This window comes from Xyrauchen texanus, chromosome 8 (genome assembly GCF_025860055.1).
Source record: "Xyrauchen texanus isolate HMW12.3.18 chromosome 8, RBS_HiC_50CHRs, whole genome shotgun sequence".
Lineage (NCBI taxonomy): Eukaryota > Metazoa > Chordata > Actinopteri > Cypriniformes > Catostomidae > Xyrauchen > Xyrauchen texanus.
The window spans coordinates 10,030,219-10,053,362 of NC_068283.1; the positions used below are offsets into that span (position 1 = coordinate 10,030,219).

Sequence of the window (23,144 nt, forward strand, 5' to 3'; positions counted from 1 at the left end):
TTAGGAGCATTTACACAGACCGTTTAATGCTGCTCAGAGCAGGGATAATTGCATACATAATATGAGATTAATGTTTTAAATATAAAATATAAAATAAATAAAAATATGACATTATACCTTAAAATTAAACTAAATTATGAAATATAAGCTCTATCATGACAAAAACAAAGTTTAAAACTGCTCTGAATTGGGTTAGAGCAGGCTTAATTTGAACTGGATTTTATTCTGCATTACATCTTTACACAGAATTTTAAGCAGGCACAGAGCAGTATTAACTCATTTAGACATTACATTATTGGGTCACACAAGTAGAGCAATGATTATACTATACAAAATGTGGCTTAACAAGTGAATATATTGTTTGGTTTATTTACAAAACATTGAACATAAGCCTATCACTGACCTACAGTCCACAGCAATCCATTTTTACTATTGAGTTAATCACATAAAGGAATAGTTCACACAAAAATGTAAATCTTATAATTTACTCAACATCATGGCATCCCAGATGTGCTTGACTTTCTTTCATCTACCGAACACAAATGAAGATTTCTAAAACAATATTTCAGCTCTGTAGGTCCATACAATGCAAGTGAATGGTGACCAGAACTTTGAAGCTTCAAAAAACACATAAAGGCAGCATAAAAGTAATCCATAAAACTACAGTGGTTAAATCCATTTCTTCTGAAGTGATATGATAGTGTGGGTGGAAACCAGGGCCCGTATTCACACAGATTTTTATCTTACCACTAGGAGTTCTCCAAAGAGTTCCTAGCAAGTTTTAGCTTAAAAGCTATTCACAAAACTGCTAAGAGCAAGTTTTACTAAGGAAATCTTAATTTAAGAGTAAGGCGGAGTTGACCTCGTTCCTATGCATGACATCACATTTTGACTGTTTGACTGACACTGCCCACAGTGACTGGTAGGCAGGGAAGCACAATTACTCAGCAAATTCCTCATAAACAGATAGCAGAATATATATATACAAATATAATATAAGATAGACAGATAGTCAGAAGTTTACATACACCTCAGCCAAACACATTTAAACTCAGTTTTTCACAATTCCTGACAGGAATTCAATGTAGATTGAACTACTCTTAGATGAAAATTTTACAAGTCCTATAAATTAGGAGTGACACGGCTCTAATTTTTAAGAGTTGCTCCTAAATTTCCACAGTAGGTGGATTTTTAGTGAATATGGGCCAAGATCAATATTTAAGTCATTTTTTACTATAAATTCTCCTCCCTGCCCAGTAGTTGGTGATATGCATGAAGTATGTGAATCACAAAAAACAAAAGAAGAAGAACTTGAAAGTGAAAGTAGAGACTTGTAGTAATCCATATATTAAACCACTGGAATTTAATAGATTTTTTTTATGTTAACTTTATGTGCTTTTTAGACCTTCAAATTTCTGGTCACCATTCACTTGCATTGTATGGACCAACAGAGCTGAAATATTCTTCTAAAAATCTATGTTAGTGTTCTGCAGAAGAAATTAAGTCATACACATCTGGGATGCATGAGTGAGAAAATTATGAGAGAATTTTCATTTTTGGGTGATCTATCCCTTTAAGAGATATTTTTAGAGGACACTTTCTTGCATACCACTAATTGGTCGCATTTCACTGGTTTTCAGTGTCTCTACCATAAATGCTATGTCAAGTTAAACAGTTAGAAACTGAAGACCCATGCACTCTGCACCGTCCAGCTGTCTCTGTACAGCTGTTGGTTTTATGTCTCTACAGCTGTGTGCTACCTGTACAGCTGGATATGTGCCGACTGCAGCTTGCAAACAATATGAGGTGGTACTTCAAGCTTGAATTGCTTTTTTGAATTTTGTAAATACAGGGTTAAAGGGGGTCCAAATCATTTTGCAATCCAAATGCTTCAAACACATTCAGTGTAAATGCTAATGTGTCCTGGACAACAATGAGAAACTCAACTCTCAATCAGCCACTGCGCTACAACAAGGGTTTTAAACGTTGCTGGTGATGTGCTGTTTTAAATTGACATGCAACCCCATACATATACAGACTTAAAGTGATAGATCTCCCAAAAACTAAAATACTCTCATCATTTATTCCCCCTCATGATATCCCAGGTGTGTAAGACTTTCTTTCTTCAGTAAAACATATTTGAAGAACAATATCTCAGTTCAGTTGGTCCTTAAAGTGCAAGTGAATGGAGATTTCTCTTTTAAAGCTAAAACCAAAAATCACTTGGATAACAGTTAAAAAGTACTTAAATATAGATCTTTTTTCACACCAGAAGTGATCGTGTCACTTTAGAAAACATTAATGTAACTGTTGGAGTCTTATGTATGATGTTTATGCTGACTGTCTAAGATTTTCTGAGCATCAAAAGAGAAATCTCTATTCACTGGCATTTTAAGGACCTACTTAGCTGAAATATTTTTCAATTTCACTTTAAATGTGTTCTGATGAAGAAAGAAAGTCATACAAACCTGGGATATCATGAGGTGAGTAAATTATGAGAACATTTTCATTTTGGGGTGAACTATCACTTTAACAGAACATCTTCAGCTTTCACAAGTGGACACAGGAGACACATTAAAAATGCATGTTCATATCAGGTACAAACAAAGCCTGAATGGCATTCTAACACCAGACAGGGAATGTTTTAGTGACATATTGCAAATGAGCAAATGCTCCACAGATGAACACATGCACATCTCAGCTACATTCAGTATGTGTGTGTGCCCATCAGGGATGGGTGAGTGTACTAGAGGGATGATTATACTCACTGTCCTCTAGAGGAGTGAATCAATAAGGTGATCAGGGTGGAGGTGGCAGGACACACACAGTTGAGGGCCAACATGGCATACTTAAACTCTTCCTCACAAACCACATGGTCTGTAAAATAAAAACACACATCCACCAAAAACTGTATAAATATTACAGATACATTCTTAAAAGTTACTAGTTTGTAAAATAAAATATATATTATATACATATATTTAATTATATAAATATATATTATAATTATATAATTACATTAACACATGTCTTCCTGAAAGTCTTAAAATGGATGAATAAACATAATTTTAATTAAAGAGATAGTTCACCCAAAAATGAAAATTGTCTCATTATTTACTCACCCTCATGCCATCCCAGATGTGTGGGACTTTCTTTCCTCTGCTGAACACAAACAAAGATTTTTAGAAGAATATTTCAGCTCTGTTAGTCCATTCAATACAAGTGAATGGGGAACATAACTTTCAAGCTCCAAAAAAGCCCATAAAGTCCACATAAAACAAATCCATAAGAGTCCAGTGGTTTAATCCATGTCTACAGAAGTTATATGATAGATGTGGGTGAGAAACAGATCAATATTTAAGTCCTTTTTTGCAATAAATCTCCATCTTTGACCAGCCCTGACCAGTAGGTGGCGATATAAATGAAGAATGCAAATCACCAAAAAGCAAAAGAGAAAATGAATATTTGTAGTAAGACATGGCTTAAATATTAATCTATTTCTCACCCGCACCTATCATGTCACTTCTGTAGACATGGATTAAACTACTGGAGTCTTATGGATGACTTTTATGCTGCCTTTATGTGCTTTTTTTTTTAGATAAAAATGTCACCATTCACTTGCATTGCATGGATTTACAGAGCTGAATTATTCTTCTAGAAATCTTCATTCGTGTTCTGCAGAAGAAAGAAAGGCATACACATCTGGAATAGCATTAGGGTGAGCAAAGTCTTTCTAGCAAGTCAGTCCACTGTTGGAGATTTTTGGAATGCTCTCGGGAAGCTATTTCCAGTCATGCCAATGCAGCTCTTATCTACTTGAATGGGGGGACACCGAAATCTAAAAAACGGTCAGTCAAGATTACGATCAAAGAAAATTACGCTAAAACATGCAATTTTTACAGCTTGTATAGCTAATGCGCATGCTTGAGAGCCAATGAGCATTCAACATCACTGCTGTAAAACCGCTGGTCATAATGCTTGAGGTGGCAATTTTTACATTTTGAAAACAACTCATGTTGACCGTTATGGCTGGCCCGATAGCGCTGCGGCAGATGGAGACAGAGATCGTTGAATGAAAGGCTTGAGTTTGGGTCTGTTCTTCACAGAAAGCATTCTGTAGATTTTTATTATTTAGTTTTTTGGCATATTCTGAAAACTCCTTTTGTCCCCCTTGACAAAAATAAATAAATTAAATGTTTAGTAAAGGATTAAACGATTACAGAGTTTTTATTCATTTTAACATTTTAAAGTGTCATCTTGGTTAAAGGTGCAATATGTAAAATTTTTCATGTAATATTCGGCCTTTTTTGCCAATGTGTGATCAGCTTGTAATGCAATTAGCCCTTCCCGGACTTCTTAGGTTGCCTAATAAAGCCTGTAGACTGATTTTCACGCGAAGGGAGTGGGTCGCATTTGCCGGGAAATCCAAAGGATGTGACGTTTATGCGCTCCCGAGAGCCTTGCCTCATTCAACAGCATCTGATCACACAATATCAATCAACACCACAACAACTGAAGCGGAAACTTTGCAAAACAAAAAATGTATGTCACTGACAATACTTTTGGCCACGGCTGTAAATGCAGTCAAGGTTTCATGCAAAGAAATGTGATTACTTCAAACTACAGCCTCGCTTATTCAGACCTATATAAACACTTTGTTTTAGCCCTGTTCCAGCACTGGAGAGTCAAATATAATATACAGTCTCAAAGTTTGAAGTAAAACAATCGTAACTGTGTAATTGACAGTCTCTTTGTACGTTACGTCATTGTTTTGGTCGATGCTCGTGCCTCTATGGAGTGTGCGTGAGCACGAGCAACAGGTAGCTGGCTGCAGTTCACTGAACAGCGACAGGTGTCATTAATAACAAGGGTTTCTGAATCTTACATACTGCAGCTTTAAAGTGGTATAATCCTTTAAAACATTATATAGGGCAGAAGAACAGAATGAAACTGTTAAAATGTCATATTATAATGTCAACTGCATTAAAAGAGTGTATTTAACTGATTAAATCTATATATTATTCAATATTAATCAATTGAAACAGTAAACATTTGTATGTTTCGATAGGTGTTATCACGTTGCAAATGACATTGACGAGCAGTGTTAGAATACTGTGTATGCTAAATATATATGTGGCAGGGCGGAGGGCGGGGCCAGGTCGTGATCCTACACACCTGGTCCCGTATTAGGCTAATCAAGCCTCCCGAGAGGGATAAAGGTCGACTGCAGAGGATAGTGCGGGAGAGAGAGATCGTTTAAGGACATGTCCGCCATGTGTGTTTGTGTCCTTGGTTTAAGTTTCTCATTAAAATATTAATTTATATCGTTAAGCCAGTTCTCGCCTCCTCCTTTCCATTGATCCCTTTATACTGGTGCCGAAACCCGGGAAGGAGGAGGGATGCCCGTCGCGGAGTCCTCGACACTGCCCTCCACCCAGGGGAGCGCCGCTGCCATCCACCGGGGGAGGGAGTAGACACGGCCCCACCCACCGCCCTGCCACAATATATATGTTTTTAACTTTATGTTATTCCTGCAACATCTTAATGACAATATTGCAGTTACGGCCCTGTTGCTAACCCATTTGCACACGTCAGTACCCTGCATTTGATTTCAAAAACACATCTCATAGAGGTCAGAGGCTCTCTACGACATTAACAGAGTGTGAAATAAGGCAACGTCTGTGATCTCATGCTCCTTTAACTCCTCTCCTCATAACAGCTGCCCACTTAAATGCCATCCACACACTTGAGTGAGCACACATCAGGTTAAGACCTCCACTGCCATCTAAAAGCCAGGAAAAGTACAGACAGATCAGGAAAAGTAGAAATGATGAGGGAAAGAGGATGTTTATGAATACTTAAAGGCTAAGTGTGTAATTTTGACACAACTAGGGTCTTCAAACGGAATTACAAAAGTATTGGGTACATTCCAATTGCCCAAATAGTACCCTGCAAAGTGGATTTCACAGGGTTTTCGGCCAACTTTAACCCACCAGACAGTGTACTACATAAAGTTTGACTAAAATAACCATCACCTCATCTGTGCTTTATGCTGTTGTTTGTGGGCCTACATATGGTTTTCCTACAGATGTCTCTGCATATTAATCTGGGATAGTATTTTACACAGAACAAATGACACACTTCACCTTTAAGTGTACACATAGTAGTGCTGAGATTCAATGACATGTCCATCCTGAAAAGAAAATAGCAGGTACAGCGCTAATGGCTGCCTCACAGATAGAGAGTAATTTTCATTTAGCTTGTTAGGAATGAGTGAAAACACATTTACCAATTTTGCTAATTAGGGAAATGAGTCGATAAAATCATATTAGCATTGAGAAAAAACGACTTGGCTTTTTGGCCACTTCTACACCATTTTCTTCCATTTAATTCAAACTTAATTGAGTTCAATTGGACCAAAGTCAAAGCATGAGAGACAAAAAACACTCGCAGCAAGACAACAAAGGCTGTTTCTTTTTTAATCGAATCTGAGGTAAATGTTCAACCCTGTTGCTGCTATGAGGATTGGATCTTTTGCCCTATTTCTGTGCCAATCCTACCAGTCCTTTTCTTTGGTCTATTTTAGTTTTTTTTTTTTTGTGTTTCCTCTTTCATCAGAGGACATAGACATCACCTCTAGGCCCGGTAGCTTATTAAACCCCTCTCTTTCTCTCACGGCAGGCTTCTGATTCGGAAATAAACGTTCGGAGTTCTGGCTGTTTCCTCATCCTGTTGATTTTTGCTTCGTTTAATTGAGAGGGAATTGATATTGCTTCATTAGGGTGGATGAGTGAACCGAGGATGGTCGGAATTTAGCATGCTCCTCTAATGTGATATAACACTTTGTCTAAGAGTGACAGAAAATGTACAAGCTATTTTAGTAATGCAAAAACAATTTGAGAACGTGTGCTGTATTTCATATGAATAGTCTTTTATTATCCAGGTCTGGAACAACTGTGCACAACCGTAGCCGGATTTTACTGACATCTATTCAAAGAGCTTCCCAAAGGATAGAAGAATGTTCTGCTTGTTTAAAATAACCTTGTCAATTCACAGATATGTGAAGGCTACTGAAGGTGAAATGTGAAAGAAAGAGAATCAATTAGGACTGATTGTTCTCTGTGGAACAATTAAGGGGAAAAAATCAGTAATAAAAAATATTTATTTAGTTGTTATTCACATAATCTTGTTTTAATAATATATTATTTGACAATTTCTTTTGTTTTATTGTCTGTCTCTAATAAGTTGACTCTACTCAACTGATTGAATAAACTTGTTCCTTCAATTCATTTGAGTAATGGCATCTCTAAAACTTGTATAATTAAAGGAATATTTCACCCAAAAAGGAATTTGTTTTCACTCATGCCATCCCAGATGTGTATAAATTTCTTTCTTCTGCTGAACACAAATGAAGATTTCTAGAACAATATTTCAGCTTTGTAGGTCCATACAATGTGAATGGTGACCAGAACTTTGAAGCTCCAAAAAGCACATAAAGGCAGCATAAAGGTAATCCATAAAATTCCAGTGATTTAATCCATAACTTCAGAAATGATATTGTTAGGAATGAGGCAGCGAGGAGAGAGGATCTAAATGCAGGCTTCTTTATTATTAACAAAATACAAAACAAACACAAAGGAAAAACCCTAGATGGGGAAACAAACATAAACTAAGAACTCAGGCAGGGAAACACAGATCAGGCTTGACAACATTCAACGAACGACCAGGAGTGAACAAAAAGCAGGGCTTAAATAACCAGGGAGTGATGACTGAATTAGACACAGGTGAGAACAATGAACAAAATGGCAGTGGTGATGGCAGGTGGATTCTGGGAAGTGTAGTACATTTAACAATGACAAGTGAAACCCAGGGCAGACAACAAGGGAATCGTGACAGATATAATAGATGTGGATGAGAAACAGATCAATATTTAAGTCATTTTTTACTCTAAATCTCACTTTCAGATGTGACTAAGGCATTCTACACACATGACCTTCAGATGTAAAAGTGAAAGTGGAGATTTTGAGTAAAAAAAGTAGTTCAATTTTGATCTGTTTCTCACCCACAACTATTATATCGCTTCTGAAGACATGGATTAAACCACTGGGTTGTATGGATTACTTCTAGTTTAATTTATTAAATTAATAAATTTCCTTTATGTGATTATTGGAGCTACAAAGTTCTGGTCACCATTCACTTGCACTGTATGGAGCTGAAAATTTCTTCAAAAAAATGTGCGTTTGTGTTCAGTAGAAGAAAACAGTCATACACATCTGGAATGACATGAGGGTGAGTAAATGAGAGAAATATCATTTTTGGGAACTATCTCTTTAAATTCACTTAACTTGGTTTTCATATCGAATTAACTATTTATGTTAAGGTAACTAGCTGCAAGTGCATTTAACTTTATTTTTCCATTTAAATATTGTTATTTCAACTTAATTTGAATTGAATGGATTCAAATGTAGGTCATACTGTCCAATAATATAGCTCAAATAAAGAATATTATTAAAGAATATAGTCAATCAAGGCCAATCATCAAATTAACTTATATCTCCTCAGAAATGCATGTATGCCTGTACTTAAGCTGCACGTGCACACGGAGAACTGAGACAGTGTTAACAGGGTCCAACTTTACCAAAGGGGACACAGATCACCCTAATAATGACACCACACAAAACAACTATTTGCAAAACATCATAAATAATACTACAAAAGAGCTTAAACCTCTATGAATTCTTAATATAACTATTTAAATGCCCCATATGCTCACTTTGACCAAGGAAACATAACTGAATAATTCAAGTACAATTATACAATATTATACCCAATAGTTTGAGTTATTAACACTTAAAATCTTAAGTCTATGAATTTTTAGGAAAAATCAGTCAGTTCTTGTCAATTCTTCAATAAATAAATACATAATAAAATGTTCTTTGAATTATTCTCCTTCATGTCAGGTTGGAGTACTAGCGGCAGCACTTAAAGATGCACAAACACTCAAGAAGATCAAATACTGAATTAAAGACTTCTATTCATCCTCATGTAGAGCCTTTCTGCTCGACCACTTCATCTCATCCTCCCTCATTTCCAGCAACCTCAGAAAGCAAATACTGACCTCGACTGAAGCGGGGACGCTGCACAGCAGGCAACTCTGCTCTGATAATTACGTTTCTAGATTCTTTTTTTCTCTAAAGCTGCTGTTTTTGGCCCTCAGAAGAGGAGTGGAGTAAAGAGGGATTGTACTCATTCTATGAATCCCAGCAAGACTGTAACAACAGCAGCACTTCTCTTCCATTAGCATTAATTAAAACAGCAAGCTAGTTATGTTTAAGAGTGACCCGGCTGTTGATATAGCTACGCATAACAATGTGCAGAACACTGGTGGAAACAAAGCGGCCAGTTACTATTTGCAAACATGCCCACGGAGACAGAGAAAAATCAATTAATGCAAAATCTACAAAACAAAGAACGATCCAGAACTCCAGGAATAACCATGTGAGATCAGGCTGCATGTGAGCGAAACACTTTTCCACACCGGTGAGCTTCTGTTAAACCAATGTGAACATCAAGATGTGATTAAAGGGATAGTTCACCCAAAAATGACATTTCTGTCATGGATGAGGAAGAATAACTATGACAATTTGGAATTTTTGGTAAACTATCTCTTTAATCTAGAGCTGAAGTCTACAATCATTTTCATTTATGCCACCCACTCATCCACTTAGTGCATATATTGCAAACAGTGTCACAACATGTGTGACAAGTGTCTGCCACACATAGAAAAAGTGCATATTGATGCGTTCCACCAAACTGTCAAAAAGCAAACGCTCTGTAACCATCAGGACGCCATGCCGCCACAGGGAATAATCATCTTTGATTGATATGAAACATAAGTATCTACTGCATATTGTCATTTTAATTATAACTCACAATCCGAGAGATACTTCATGTTCTTTTTCAAAATCTTACAAGGTACCGACATGTTTCACGTATTTAAAAGTAGATAAAACAAGTGGCAATATAACATACCTCTGAAGTGCTTTTAAACAAAACACACACACACAGAAAAACAAACAAAAACATATTCTGTATGACTACAGCAAGAAGCAAGTCTTCTAAAGCCAGTTAATCGCTTTGTGATCAAAAGTTATGGCAGGAGGTTGAATGTCTGCTATAGTCGGTCTATGCTTCCTGAATGTATGAACTGGCCCCCCAGTGGCCAAAGCTTAAACTACATCTGTGTGTCTATGTACCTTCGTGCAATGCACAGCGCAAGACTTTCTTTGTGACATGAAAGGCACAGAAGCAATAACGTTAATATCCTCCTAAAGGGGCTTCCACATGACTCGCGTCAGCATTTCCGAATACATTGAAGTCTATGGAGTGAAGCATCAGCGTTATCCCTGGTGCCGCGTCGGTCCTCAAACTTCAAACTAGAACTGTCACAATTATGAAATTTGGCTGACAATTAATTGTCAAGCAAATAATTGCGATTATGGCGATTAATTGTCTGTTTTAGGGCTTTCACGATTAATCGCCATACAAATTGTCATATTCCTTAAGGCGTATGTGTGCTTTCTACACCTTAAGAAGTCATTTTTACATATTTAAAGAATATTCCGGGTTCAGTATAAGTTAAGCTCAATCGACAGCATTTGATGTATAATATTGATTACCACAAAAATGAAGAATGTCTTTTTTAGTCATTTTAGGGTTTGTTGACATTACATCGTCATGGCAACAAAATTGTAAATTGGCTATAACTTTACACAGAAAAGGATTGTAAGTGATTTTATCACACTAAAATCATATTTACACACATAGTGTTTATGTCTTGTGGCTAAACTTTTGAAACAGTGAGTATTTTAATGTTAAAAAACAGGCCCTCATTCATTCACTTCCATTGTATGTGCCTCACTGTAAAACAGATTTGTGATTTTTCTTTAAAGAAAAGGAGGGACGAGTCAAAAAGATAATCAATATCTTGTCACAAATGCTGTCAATTGAGCTTAACTTGTTTTGAACCCGGAATATTCCTTTAACTTCAAAAATATAAATCAAATAATAAAATATGGAATGATTTCCTTTTAAGGCTATAAAAAACTTCTGAATTACATGAAAAATAAAATCTTAAATAGCTAAATATTTCTAAATACTTTAAATACATCTGTCTTTTCGGACAAATGTAGTTATGGTCAATTTTACACTGTTGATTTTGGAACTCTTTTGTAATTTATTATATATTATATTATATTTCGCAATAGTAAAATATTAATTTCGTCACTTTCAAATGTTATTTTGATGCTCTTTGATTAAAACCCAGGAGCCCTTTGTCATGAAGCAAAACCTTTGAGATTTAATTTCATTATTTTATTATGCCACAGAAATAGATTAAGCGTTATCTGAGTTACAGTAGACTTTGTCCAGACTTCGAACCAGTCTGGCCACTCTCTGTTGACCTCTCTCATCAACAAGACATTTCCGTCCACAGAACTACCGCTCACAGGACGTTTTTTGTTTTTGGCACCATTCTGCTTCTGTCTGAAGCAGTCTCTACTAGGTTTTAGGTCGATTTTATATACAGTATAACAAAAACATTCTAATCTTTGTTCAATAATAGTCCTCCATTTTTGTTTGTTTTTTCAAACATGATGTTAATGTTGAAATGTTTTGCTCAGGTGTATTTATGTCAGACAGTCAGTGAAATGTGTGGAAAATGAAAAGAAAGGCACCAGATATAGCATCCTTCTTCAGGAAGAGTAGCAAGAAGCAGCCAAATGACTCTAAGACACAGGAGAATAATAGGCAGGATGAAAGAGAGAAAGAACAGACTGACCCAGAGAGTGAGGGAGAAGAATCTCCAGAGAGCACAAGCCCAAGAGAAATGTTAGGTATACCTCCACTCACACACTTGAGTACTCTACTGGTATATATGTTTGAATACAACAAGTGATATAGAAATCAATAATATATAAAACTGTTTAAAGTGTATGAAAACCAACTGAGACTGATTTTTGTATTCTAGCACTTTCTCAGACAGTTCAAGAGACAAACTTTGAGAATGAAGAGGAGCCAACTACCAGTAACCACGCTGACCCAATAGGACCTCCAGGTAAACTACAGTACCTATCACACATACCTTGATTATACAGGTGAAACTCGAAAAATTAGAAAATCGTGCAAAAATTATAATTTTGATGATTATGGCTTACAGCTTATGAAAACCCCAAATTCAAAATATCAGAAAATTAGAATAATATTACATGAAATCAATAAAAAAAAAGGATTTTAAATACAGCTTCTCTACTCTCAAACTGGTAAAGAGTTACCTGCGCTCAACCATGCATGATGATAGACTGAGCAATCTAGGTGTCTTAAGTGTGGAGTCCACAAGAGCCAAGTCTCTGAACCTTGATGAATTTGTGAATTTCTTTGCTTTAAACCACAATAACCGTAGAATCCAACTAATGTAGGTTGTTTGTACTAGTGTCATGTAATTTGGAAACAGCTTGTAAGTTTGCTGAGTTTTCATAGTTTGCACTTACATAATTGACATGTACATAATCTTTTTTATTATAGATATTGATTGCTATTTGTTAAATAGGTTTGGTCAGCCTTTTGGCTGTTGTAATTGTGCTAAATAAAAAATAAAATAAATAAAGTGATCTTGAACATGATTTTCTGGTCCTGTTTAAACTGTTTTTTTTTTTTTTTCAGCATTGGGAAATATGTATTCTGTTTTCAAAGTGAATTTCCTAAGTTTTATTTGATTAAATAACTTGAGGGTGAGTAAAATTATGACACACAGTTATTTGGTGAACTTTAATAATAATGTCATTGTAGGCTAGCTATTGTACATTATACATCATTGTGATTTTGGACACCTACAATACTTTAAAAATTATTTTAAGGTTGGATGAGTGCCATGTTTGTTTGCAAAATTATGTTTTTTGTGCCACCCCAGAGTAAATGCTGGCCCCTGCCCAGCCACCCCTATGAAAAATTCCTGGCTCCGCCACTGCAGAGTGAGTACATATGAGATGGAGGAGAGGAACGTGTCCTCCTCACATTTTCATCTGCTGCTCACTGGAGCGGTGCTGGCAGCTGTGATCTGTCTCTCAAGCTTCACCTCGCATCCTACTGCACCATGAAATTGTCCCTCGTATTATTTTCTGGTAACCACTCCAGTATCACACACACACAAACCACAGAAAGATTCAAAGGTGCGTTGAAGCTTCATGCAGTGCTTTAATGTTGAGGAATCTACTTTGAAACGGTGGCTTCCCAAAGTAGAAGCTTCTCATAATTTACTCGATACTATACACTTTACCACTTCTATCTACACAAGCTCAATTTCACACGCTGTAGCGTCAAACCACAATTCACAACTTAAGTACACATTGTATTCTCAACACTGCCTCAAGGACCACAATAGCGAACAATATGGTAAACTCACTTCTTCTAAGGTCAGTTTTTTTCTCTTTCAGGGCAACTACTGTCATGGCAGGGGAACAGTTTTAAGATGATCTTATCAACATGTGTAGCGCTAACGACCTGAATAACAACATATGGTTTATTGGCACGCGCGCGTGAAGTTTGTTTCTGGTCTTAAATTTGTTAAAGGTGCAGTAACAACATTTCTTGGAATAGCATGAATAAAATGTACATACTTTTTGGAGAAAGGCTGCATGTCTACCTTAGTAGCTAACTACAGTGAAGCTATTTAAGGGCAAAATGATAAGTTAATATGAGTCAGTTACAAAGAACAGTTTTTATCTGCCACAAAAACAATAAGGATGTTAATCAGGGTGACAGCATTATACTTTGACTGATATTTTGACCTTAATTAAAACTAATAAAACTAGAAACGTCCAACATAGTGAAGCCCAGTAGATTTTAACCAAACTTTTTTCCAGTGTTAATTTTCATGCAGTTCTTTTGACAAAAATGTCCTTTAAATTATGTTAATATTTCATTATGTACTCAGTTTTACTAAAATAGCACATAATTATAAGATAGCATATAGTGTATTATAATAATAGCATATAATACAGTAAAAAACAATAACATATTGGGCTCTATATTTGAAAGTGCGCTTGGCGCAGCACAATGCGTAAAGACAGTGCGCAACATCTCTCATTTTCGTGACAGAGCGGATTCCAAGCACAATTTTCCTGCCAGTGCAAAGTGCAAGTGGGCATGTGTGAGAGTGTTTGCCCTATTGTGGGTGTATGCACGCAAACTGTGGGTGTACTGTATGGTAATGAAGTGGCGCAAAGTTACATTTGCTATTTTCCCAAGAATTAGTTAATTGCGCTAAGACGTATAGAAGCAGGTCTGCGCAAAGTCTAAAATTAGTTCATATGTCATCAGTTCATCACAACATTTGCAGTTTGGAGATCCTACCAGCAGATGGTGATAAAGTTCATGTCCAAACTCTATAAATATAGTGGAACATCAAATTATTTTCATGACAGTCACCGTTTTAAGAATAATTGAAGTATGAGATTTGTGTTAAACTATCTATAGGTCATGGTTTATTATTCAATTATTATCATAATGTTTATATTTACAATTGTATTTATGGTCTAATTTGCACTGGTATTTTTCCACCTGTTGTCGTAGAGTGATTTTCACTGTAAATGTGGCCGGTGGAAGAAGTTGGAGAGTATAAAACATTTGGAATTTTGTGTGACTTGACCATGAAGTTGACCACTTTCACGTTATTTTTGTAATTATATTTTCATTACATTTAAAGTTGAATTTGAATTGAGAAATATTCTTGGTTTCATTTTTTCTTGTTTCCAATTAAAATATTTTATTGATTCTAAAAATAACACAACACAAAACAACATATAAACAGAATAAAACATTATCCCCATATTATCTCCATTAACTCCCCATCCCCCTCCCGATCATCAACCCCACCCCAACATATATCACAGTGGTCAAGGCCCGAGCCAAACACATATAAACACAAAACATTTTTTTTGGAGAAAACAAAATCAAGAGAGAAAATGAGAAAAGAAAAATTCCACAAAGGATACAAATCACAATTTCAACCACAGTCATGTTTTTCTCCACATGGTTCTCACGGAGAGCCTTCCAGAAAGGTCAAATTTATGCCCCATTTACTACCATACTGTAACCCGTACACACACACACAAGATGAGACAGTCACAATGTAAGTCAAAAACTGCTTTTATTGAACCAATAAAAGCAGGCAAAATTACAAACGGGCAAATCCATTGAAGAGTTGTCGAGGGAAGCGTAGGGTCAAAAGCCGGGGACTCAAAGGGAGTAAAGGGGGCAAATCCGGGAGAGTAGTCGAGGGGAGCGAGGGTCAAAGCCGGGGTAAACAGGATCGAGAGGCGGGAAAACTAACAAAGGGAGTAGACAGGGGTACTAGGGGAACGAGGAGCTGGCAAGCTAAGGGGGTAATCAAGAGGAGATCAAAACTAGACGAGACTAGCGGGGGCAAAGACACGGGAAACTAAATACAATAACCAACCCCGGTGAAACGGATGTGCTGTGGTATTTATAGGGGAAGGTGCAGGTGTAAACAATGAAAGGTGATGAGACGAGTGCAGATGAAACGAATAAAGGGGTGATAGAGACGAGTGCAGGTGGTCATAATGTTCTGGCCATTGGGAGCGGGCATGTGAGCCCGAGGAGGGAGACCTGCTACGAGCATGAGAGCTCGTAGGAGCAAAACGAGCGTGGGAGCTCGAGGGAGCAAAACGAGCGTGCAAGCTCGAGGGGGCGGAACGAGCGTGGAAGCTCGAGGGGGCGGAGCGAGGGAGCGGGGTTCGTGACAGTACTCCCCCCTCTAAAACGGACGGCTCCTGACGGCCGCGCTCGGTTGTGAGGAAGTGGTGCTGGACGAACCCAACAAACAAAAAACCCTGAACAGACAACCCACAAAACACACAAACAAAATTGAGGGCAGTCCAAGGGGCACAGAGGGAAATGAGACAGTCCATGGGGTCAATGGGCAGTATCAAGGCAAGGTCTGGGGGAACATAGCGGACAGGCGGGTGGTCAGGAGATCTAGGGGGCAGCCGTAGGGCAGAGACAGGGTCAGGGGGTCTGGAAGGCGACTGGAGGACAGGGATTGGGTCCGGGGGTCTGTAAAGTGACCACCGGACAGGAACAGGGTCAGGAGGCCAGGGAAGAGGCCACAGGACAGGGAGAGTGTCAGGGGGCCACCGGACAGGGTCAGGGGGCCAGGGAAGAGCCGTGAAAGGCGGTGCCGTCAGAGGCGGCACTGTAGGCCTGGAAGGCTTCTGGAAGGCTCTGGAGCTTCTGTAGGGTTCTGGAAGGCTCTGGAGGTGGAGCCGAAGGAGGCTTTAGGGGCGAAGGCCTGAAAGGCCCTGGAGGTTTAGCCAATGACGGTGGCGCCGTGGGAGGCTCTAGAGGCGGAGGCCTGGAAGGCTCTGGAGGTGGAGCCGAAGGAGGCTTTAGGAGGGAAAGCCTGGAAGGCTCAGGAGGTGGAGCCAATGGAGGTGGCGCCGTGGGAGGTCCCCGAGGCGACGACCTGGCAGGCTCTGTAGTCTCGGGGGGTAGAGCCGTAGGAGGCCCGAGAGGCGGAGCCATATAAAGCTCTGGAGTCTTTGGGAGCAGAGCCGTGAGGGGCTCGGGAGGTGGAGCCGTGGGAGGCTCTGGAGGGGGAGCCGTAGGAGGCTCGGGAGGCGGAGCCGTAGGAGGCTCGGGAGGCGGAGCCCTAGGAAGCTCTGGAGTCTCTGGGAGTAGAGCCGTGAGAGGCTCGGGGAAAAAGGTCGTGGAAGACTCGAGAGGCTCTAGAGGTGGGGCCCTGGAAGGCTCGAGAGGCTCAAGGGGGGGAAACCATGAAAGACTCAAGAGACGGAGCCCCGAGAGGCTCGGGAGGAGGAGGAGCCCTGGAAGACTTGAGAGACGAAGCCCTGAGAGGCTTGGAAGGGGGTGGAGCCCTGAAAGACTCGAGAGGAGAAGCCCTGAGAGGCTTGAGGGGAGGAGGAGCCCTGAGAGACTCGATTGGCGAAGCCGTGAGAGGCTTGAGGGGTGGAGCCATGAAAGACTCGAGGGACGGAGCCCTGAGAGGCTCGAGGGGAGGAGGAGCCCTGAAAGACTTGAGAGGGGAAGCCCTGAGAGGCTTGAGGGGGGGAGGAGCCCTGAGAGACTCGAGAGGGGAAGCCCTGAGAGGCTTGAGAGGGGGAGGAGTCCTGAGAGACTCGAGAGGCGAAGCCGTGAGAGGCTTGAGGGGTAGAGCCATGAAAGACTCGAGGGACGGAGCCCTGGGAGGCTTGGGAGGGGGAGCCCTGAAAGACTCGGGAGGAGAAGCCCTGAGAGGCTTGAGAGGCGGAGCTCTGGGAGACTCGAGGGGTAGAACTCTGGGAGGCTCGAGAGACTTGAAAGGCAGAACCCTGGGGGGCTTGGGAGGTAGAGCTCTGGGAGGCTCGAGAGGATGAGCCTTAGGAGGCTCGAGAGGAAGAGCCCTGGGAGGCTTGAGAGGAGGAGCCCTGGGAGGCTCATGAGGCGGAGGCCGCGAGGGCTCTGAGGGGTGAGCAGAGGCTGGCAGAGCCGTGGAAGACTCTGGGGGCGGAGCAGAGGCTGGCAGAGCCGTGGAAGACTCTGGGGGCGGAGCAGAACCCGGCAGAGCCATGGAAGACTCTGGGGACGGAGCAGAACCCGGCAGAGCCGTGGAAGACTCTGGGGGCACAGCAGAACCCAGGAGACCCGTGGAAGACTCTGGGGGCGGAGCAGAACCCGGCAGAGCCGTGGAAGACTCTGGGGGCGGAGCAGAACACGGCAGAGCCGTGGAAGACTCTGGGGGCGGAGCAGAACCCGGCAGAGCCGTGGAAGACTCTGAGGGCAGAGCAGAGGTCGGTAGAGCTGTGGAAGACTCTGAGGGAACCTCTGCGGTCTTGAGCACAAGACGAGATTGGGAGAAGGGGCCCTCTTCCTTCTCTTGCGTCCTCGGCCAACAGGGGACGTGGCCATGGGGACGGTCGAAGCTACAGGCGCTGGCTCGCCGACCGTGGCGGGCATGGGCGCTGGCTCGTTGGCCGTGGCGGGCATGGGCGCTGGCTCTCTGGCCGTGGCAGGCATGGGCGTTGACTCGCTGGCCGTGCCAGGCTTCGAGACTGGGGCCGTGACAGGCTTCGGGACTGGGGCCGTGACAGGCCTCGGGACTGGGGACATGTCAGGATTCGGGGCTAGGACCGTGTCAGGCTTCGGGACTGGGGCCGTGACTGGCTTTCAGAGCCACCTCATCAAAATTCACCTGGTACGCCAGGGCACAAAAATCCATAACAAAAACCTCCAAGGGTTGATTCCCCTGACGCAACCCCAAGAGTCGGGCCGCTGGCTCCTTAATGTCGAGGGCGGGGTTATGAGTTACACAACCGCTGCCTCGCATAAAAACCCCTTGGTCAGCATCCGAAGAGCCAAAAAACCTCTCCGGGGGTGGAGAGTTCACGGCGCTCAAATATGCATGGGAAGCATAAACGGGCTCAGGGGCAGACACAGGTGACGCAGGGTGATAAAAATCAAAAATCGCACGTACCTGCTGGCCCTGGGCTGTGAGCGCGCGATCATGACTCCCACCGGTAGATCCTGGGGCAGAGTGCGCTGAAAACCTCCGCTCTAGTGAGCTGCGCGAATTCTCCGCATGATGCATTGTGACTGTCTTCGGTGAGGTTGGTTATTCTGTAACCCGTACACACACACACAAGATGAGACAGTCACAATGTAAGTCAAAAACTGCTTTTTATTGAACCAATAAAAGCAGGCAAAAGTACAAACGGGCAAATCCAGTGAAGAGTTGTCGAGGGAAGCGTAGGGTCAAAAGCCGGGTACTCAAAGGGAGTAAAGGGGGCAAATCCGGGAGAGTAGTTGAGGGGAGCGAGGGTCAAAGCCGGGGTAAACAGGATCGAGAGGCGGGAAAACTAACAAAGGGAGTAGACAGGGGTACTAGGGGAACGAGGAGCTGGCAAGCTAAGGGGGTAATCAAGAGGAGATCAAAACTAGACGAGACTAGCGGGGGCAAAGACACGGGAAACTAAATACAATAACCAACCCCCGTGAAACGGATGTGCTGTGGTATTTATAGGAGAAGGTGCAGGTGTAAACAATGAAAGGTTATGAGACGAGTGCAGGTGAAACGAATAAAGGGGTGATAGAGACGAGTGCAGGTGGTCATAATGTTCTGGCCATTGGGAGCGGGCATGTGAGCCCGAGGAGGGAGACCTGCTACGAGCATGAGAGCTCGTAGGAGCAAAACGAGCGTGGGAGCTCGAGGGAGCAAAACGAGCGTGCGAGCTCGAGGGGGCGGAACGAGCGTGGAAGCTCGAGGGGGCGGAACGAGCGTGGAAGCTCGAGGGGGCGGAGCGAGGGAGCGGGGTTCGTGACACATACATGTCCAATATGCCAAGCTGCCATCTTTTCAAATGCCACCACCCTGCCCAATTCGGTGAACAACTCTTGAAATGAGGAAGCGGCAATTGACTTCAGTCCTCTAAGAATTATTTGTATTACTTGTCACCTACTTTAATAACCGCCCCATTACCCAATCTACATAGTCTAGGACAGAATGACATTCTGGATCTAAAACCTCACAGATAAAATTCTGGACTCTTAACCAGAATTCTTGAATCTTAGTGCAGAACCAAAGAATTTCAAGTCAAACAGCTCTTTTTCAACCTTTTCGCGGAGCTCGGCATACAGTGTTGGCATCTCTGTTTCTGTAAAGTATTTGCGGCTTGGCACCTCGTATCGTGGATCAATAGCTCTGATCATGGCTTTAAAGCCACGTCTCTCTACCGTTTGAAAAGGGACCATGTCCTTACACAAGTAAACAATTATGGCCCTGGTAATTTCAATCCATCGCGGGCTCTTCCTACTGTAAGGAGTACCTTTTGAAAATGACTGTTGGATGGAGGTCTGAATCAGTTCCTGTTTTTTCTGTCCTGCGTTCTTCGGACTGAATCTTGGGGTTGGCTGCAATGCCTGGCAATGCTGGTATTCAGCGACATGTTTCGTTTTGAGGTGGTAGAACAGATTACTCGTGTTACCTCTCTTCGCCGGAACTGTTGCCCCACACACTCTACATAGTATAGTTTGCTGCTGCTCGTCGGATGGCTTAAATCCAAACCAATTCCAAATAACTGATGTTGCACCGGTCTTTTTCACCAGCTCCTCCATTTCGCTTTCAGCCATGTTTATTCAAGATGACGAGTAACGTTACAGTGATGCGTTCCAGCCGGTTGCAGCTCGCGGCTCTAAATTTCGCGGGTAGATTGCGTCATCACGCATTATCGCGATAGTGCAATAGAATTAAAATCTCTATCGTAGGCCAATTTTATATCGTTTATATCGCATATCGTTTATATCGCCCATTACTAGTTAAGACCCTGTCAACAAGACTCTGTATCAACGAGGAATAATACACTGAATCTTCATGACCCTTTCTAAAAGCTGTGAGCACCATATTAAGAGTGTCTGCAGCTTATGGGGGCTGTGTACTACCCCCAAAATAGTACGAAGTAGATGCCGCAACTGTAAATACCTGAAAAATTGAGACCTAGAAATCCCAAATTGATGTGTTAAATTTTCAAATTTCAAAATTCTCAATGCTCTGTTTTCATAAAGGTGTAGCAACACCCCTCTCCATCTATTCTTTCCAGCAAAAGGGGGACTTGTTAATACACAATTTGGGGTTCAGCCATTTGCTTGAGCCTACATGTAGGTAAGTATTAAAATGTAACACATTTTTACTTCTCCAAGCAATTTAATAGAAAGACTTTGCAATGTTGAAATTGGGGCAAGGACCGCTTGTTAAATATTATACCAGGGAGGGGCTCTCTCTCAGGTCGAAGAGACCCATGGGCTAAGTGTCTAAGATTAAATCATAGTACTAAAACAAAATTTTGGGGAGGCCTAAACCTCCTTTGTCAATTGCTCTATGTAACTTACTGAAATGTAACCAAGGTCATTTACCATTCAAAATAAAAAACTCTGCTATTCTATCAACTTCTAGAGGGAGAGACTGCAATAGATAATTGAATTTGGGGATACAATTAATTTTTATAACATTGACCTTCACAGCACAACTTCACTGCACAAAAACTTTTTCATTAATTGGTCAAAATTAACTCTAAATCTCTCAAATGTTCTGGAAATGAAATGCCTATTTACCTAATACCTTGCTTAGGTCATTAAAGGTGCCAGGTTGGAAAGCTGTGGTGGGGAAATATCCTGTCAGATCACAAGATTTGGAAAAGGCTTGGATAATGAATTAACAATTCAATGGAGGCTAGGCATAGTTCTTGTAGAGTCGGAGGCTAATAATAATGTCATCTACGTAGAGTAAAAGTTTATGCATCACATCTCCTGCTACAATACCAGGAAAATCATTCTCTTTTCTTATTGTGGCTGCAAATGGTTCCAGGGCAAGACAGAACAGCAAAGTGGAGAGAGGACAGCCTGGCCGGGTTCCCCTACAAAGACAAAATGTATCTGAAATGAATCCATTAGTTTTCACTGCCACTGATGGATGTTTATAGAGTAACTTAATCCACCCAATAAAAGTGTTCCCAAACCTGTACATTTCCAAAATCTTAAAAAGTCCAATTCCACCCAATCAAACGCCTTCTCGGCGTCAAGTGGGATGACAACAATCAGGGTCTGATCATTCACTACTGACCACATAATATTTATCAAATGTCTAATATTATCCTAAGAACTACAACCACGAATAAACCCCATGTCATGTTTATTCTGTTGGTTCATGTTTTTTTATTTCTTTTATTTTCAAATTTAGTCTTCTCCGAGACTCAGACCATGTCCACGACCACAGAGGTCGCTCTACACAGAATGTCATGCCATGTCACAGCCACGATAGAGTCAGCTCCAGGCCATGTCACAGCCACGATACAGTCAGCTCTAAGCCACGTCACAGCCATGCCTCAGCCTGTTCCACGCCATGTCTCAGCCAAGCCCCAGACTGCTCCATGCCATGTCACAGCCAAGCTACATTACTCCGCTCCATGCCATGTCTCATTCAAGCCCCAGACTGCTCCATGCCATATCACAGCCAAGCTACATTACTCCGCTCCATGCCATGTCTTATTCAAGCCCCAGACTGCTACATGCCATGTCACAAGCAAGCCTCTGCTCCACGGTCCAGGCCCTTCACCTTTCTTTAATAACTCTGTGTAAACTTTAAACATCAGTGCAGCCAGTTCTGTGACATCTAAAAAATTCTGTGGCAAAACCATCTGGCACCGGTGCTTTATCTGTCGGCAAGGCTTTAATTACCTTAACAAGCACTTCTCAAGTAATATCTGAGTTATGAAAGTCTTTTTGAACATTCATCAATTAAGGAAGTTCTAATGGCTCTACGAAGTTGCTGACCATTCGATGACATATGGCACTTCAGCTCTGTTTCAACACTTTAAATACTCTTTTCCAATTCCATGAAATCCTGTGCTTTGATCTTTTTAATGAGCAAGGCATATTGAATGATCCGACCCCTAAGAACGGACTTAAGCGCCTCCCATTCCACTCCCAGAGAGGACACCTCCAAGAGGGATAAAGGCTGAATGCGGAGGATGGTGCAGGAGAGATAGATCGTTTACGGACATGTCCGTCATGTGTGTGTGTTTGTCTTTTGTTTCAGTTTTATATTAAAATATTATTTATATTATCAAGCCGGTTCTCGCCTCCTCCTTTCCATTGAACTGCGTTACACATGACAGATAATGTACATAAATGATCTCTCTCTCCCGCACCATCCTCCGCAGTCGGCCTTTATCCCTCTCGGAGGCTTGATTCGCCTGATAAGGGACCGGTGTGTATAATCACGACCCGGCCCCGCTCTCCGCCTTGCCACAGACACTGAGGACCAATTGGCCTCTGCATAAACATTAACATCTGTCTTGAACATTTGTTGAGATGCTGGGTCCTGTAGAAGGGATGTATTAAAGCGCCATCTATATGATTTTCTTTCCTCTATATGAGGCAACCTCTTTAAACACACCAAGGCAAGCCTTCCAAACAAGACACAGCCCAAGGCATGATCTGAAACTTAAATATTTCCAATAGAGCAAAGTGGTAATTGGAATAAATGAAAAAAATTATTCTAGAGTAAATCTTATGAACTG

At 41.3% G+C, this 23,144-nt stretch overlaps 1 protein-coding gene across 1 annotated transcript in view; it reads right to left on the reverse strand.

The window, feature by feature from the left end:
- LOC127647743 (potassium channel subfamily T member 2) overlaps positions 1-23,144 on the reverse strand; it is a 149,895-nt gene that overhangs the window by 26,552 nt on the left and 100,199 nt on the right. Inside the window, exon 15 of the mRNA XM_052132186.1 lies at positions 2,769-2,877. Within this exon, the coding sequence (XP_051988146.1) occupies positions 2,769-2,877 (109 nt within the window). The remainder of the gene's footprint in view (positions 1-2,768; positions 2,878-23,144) is intronic.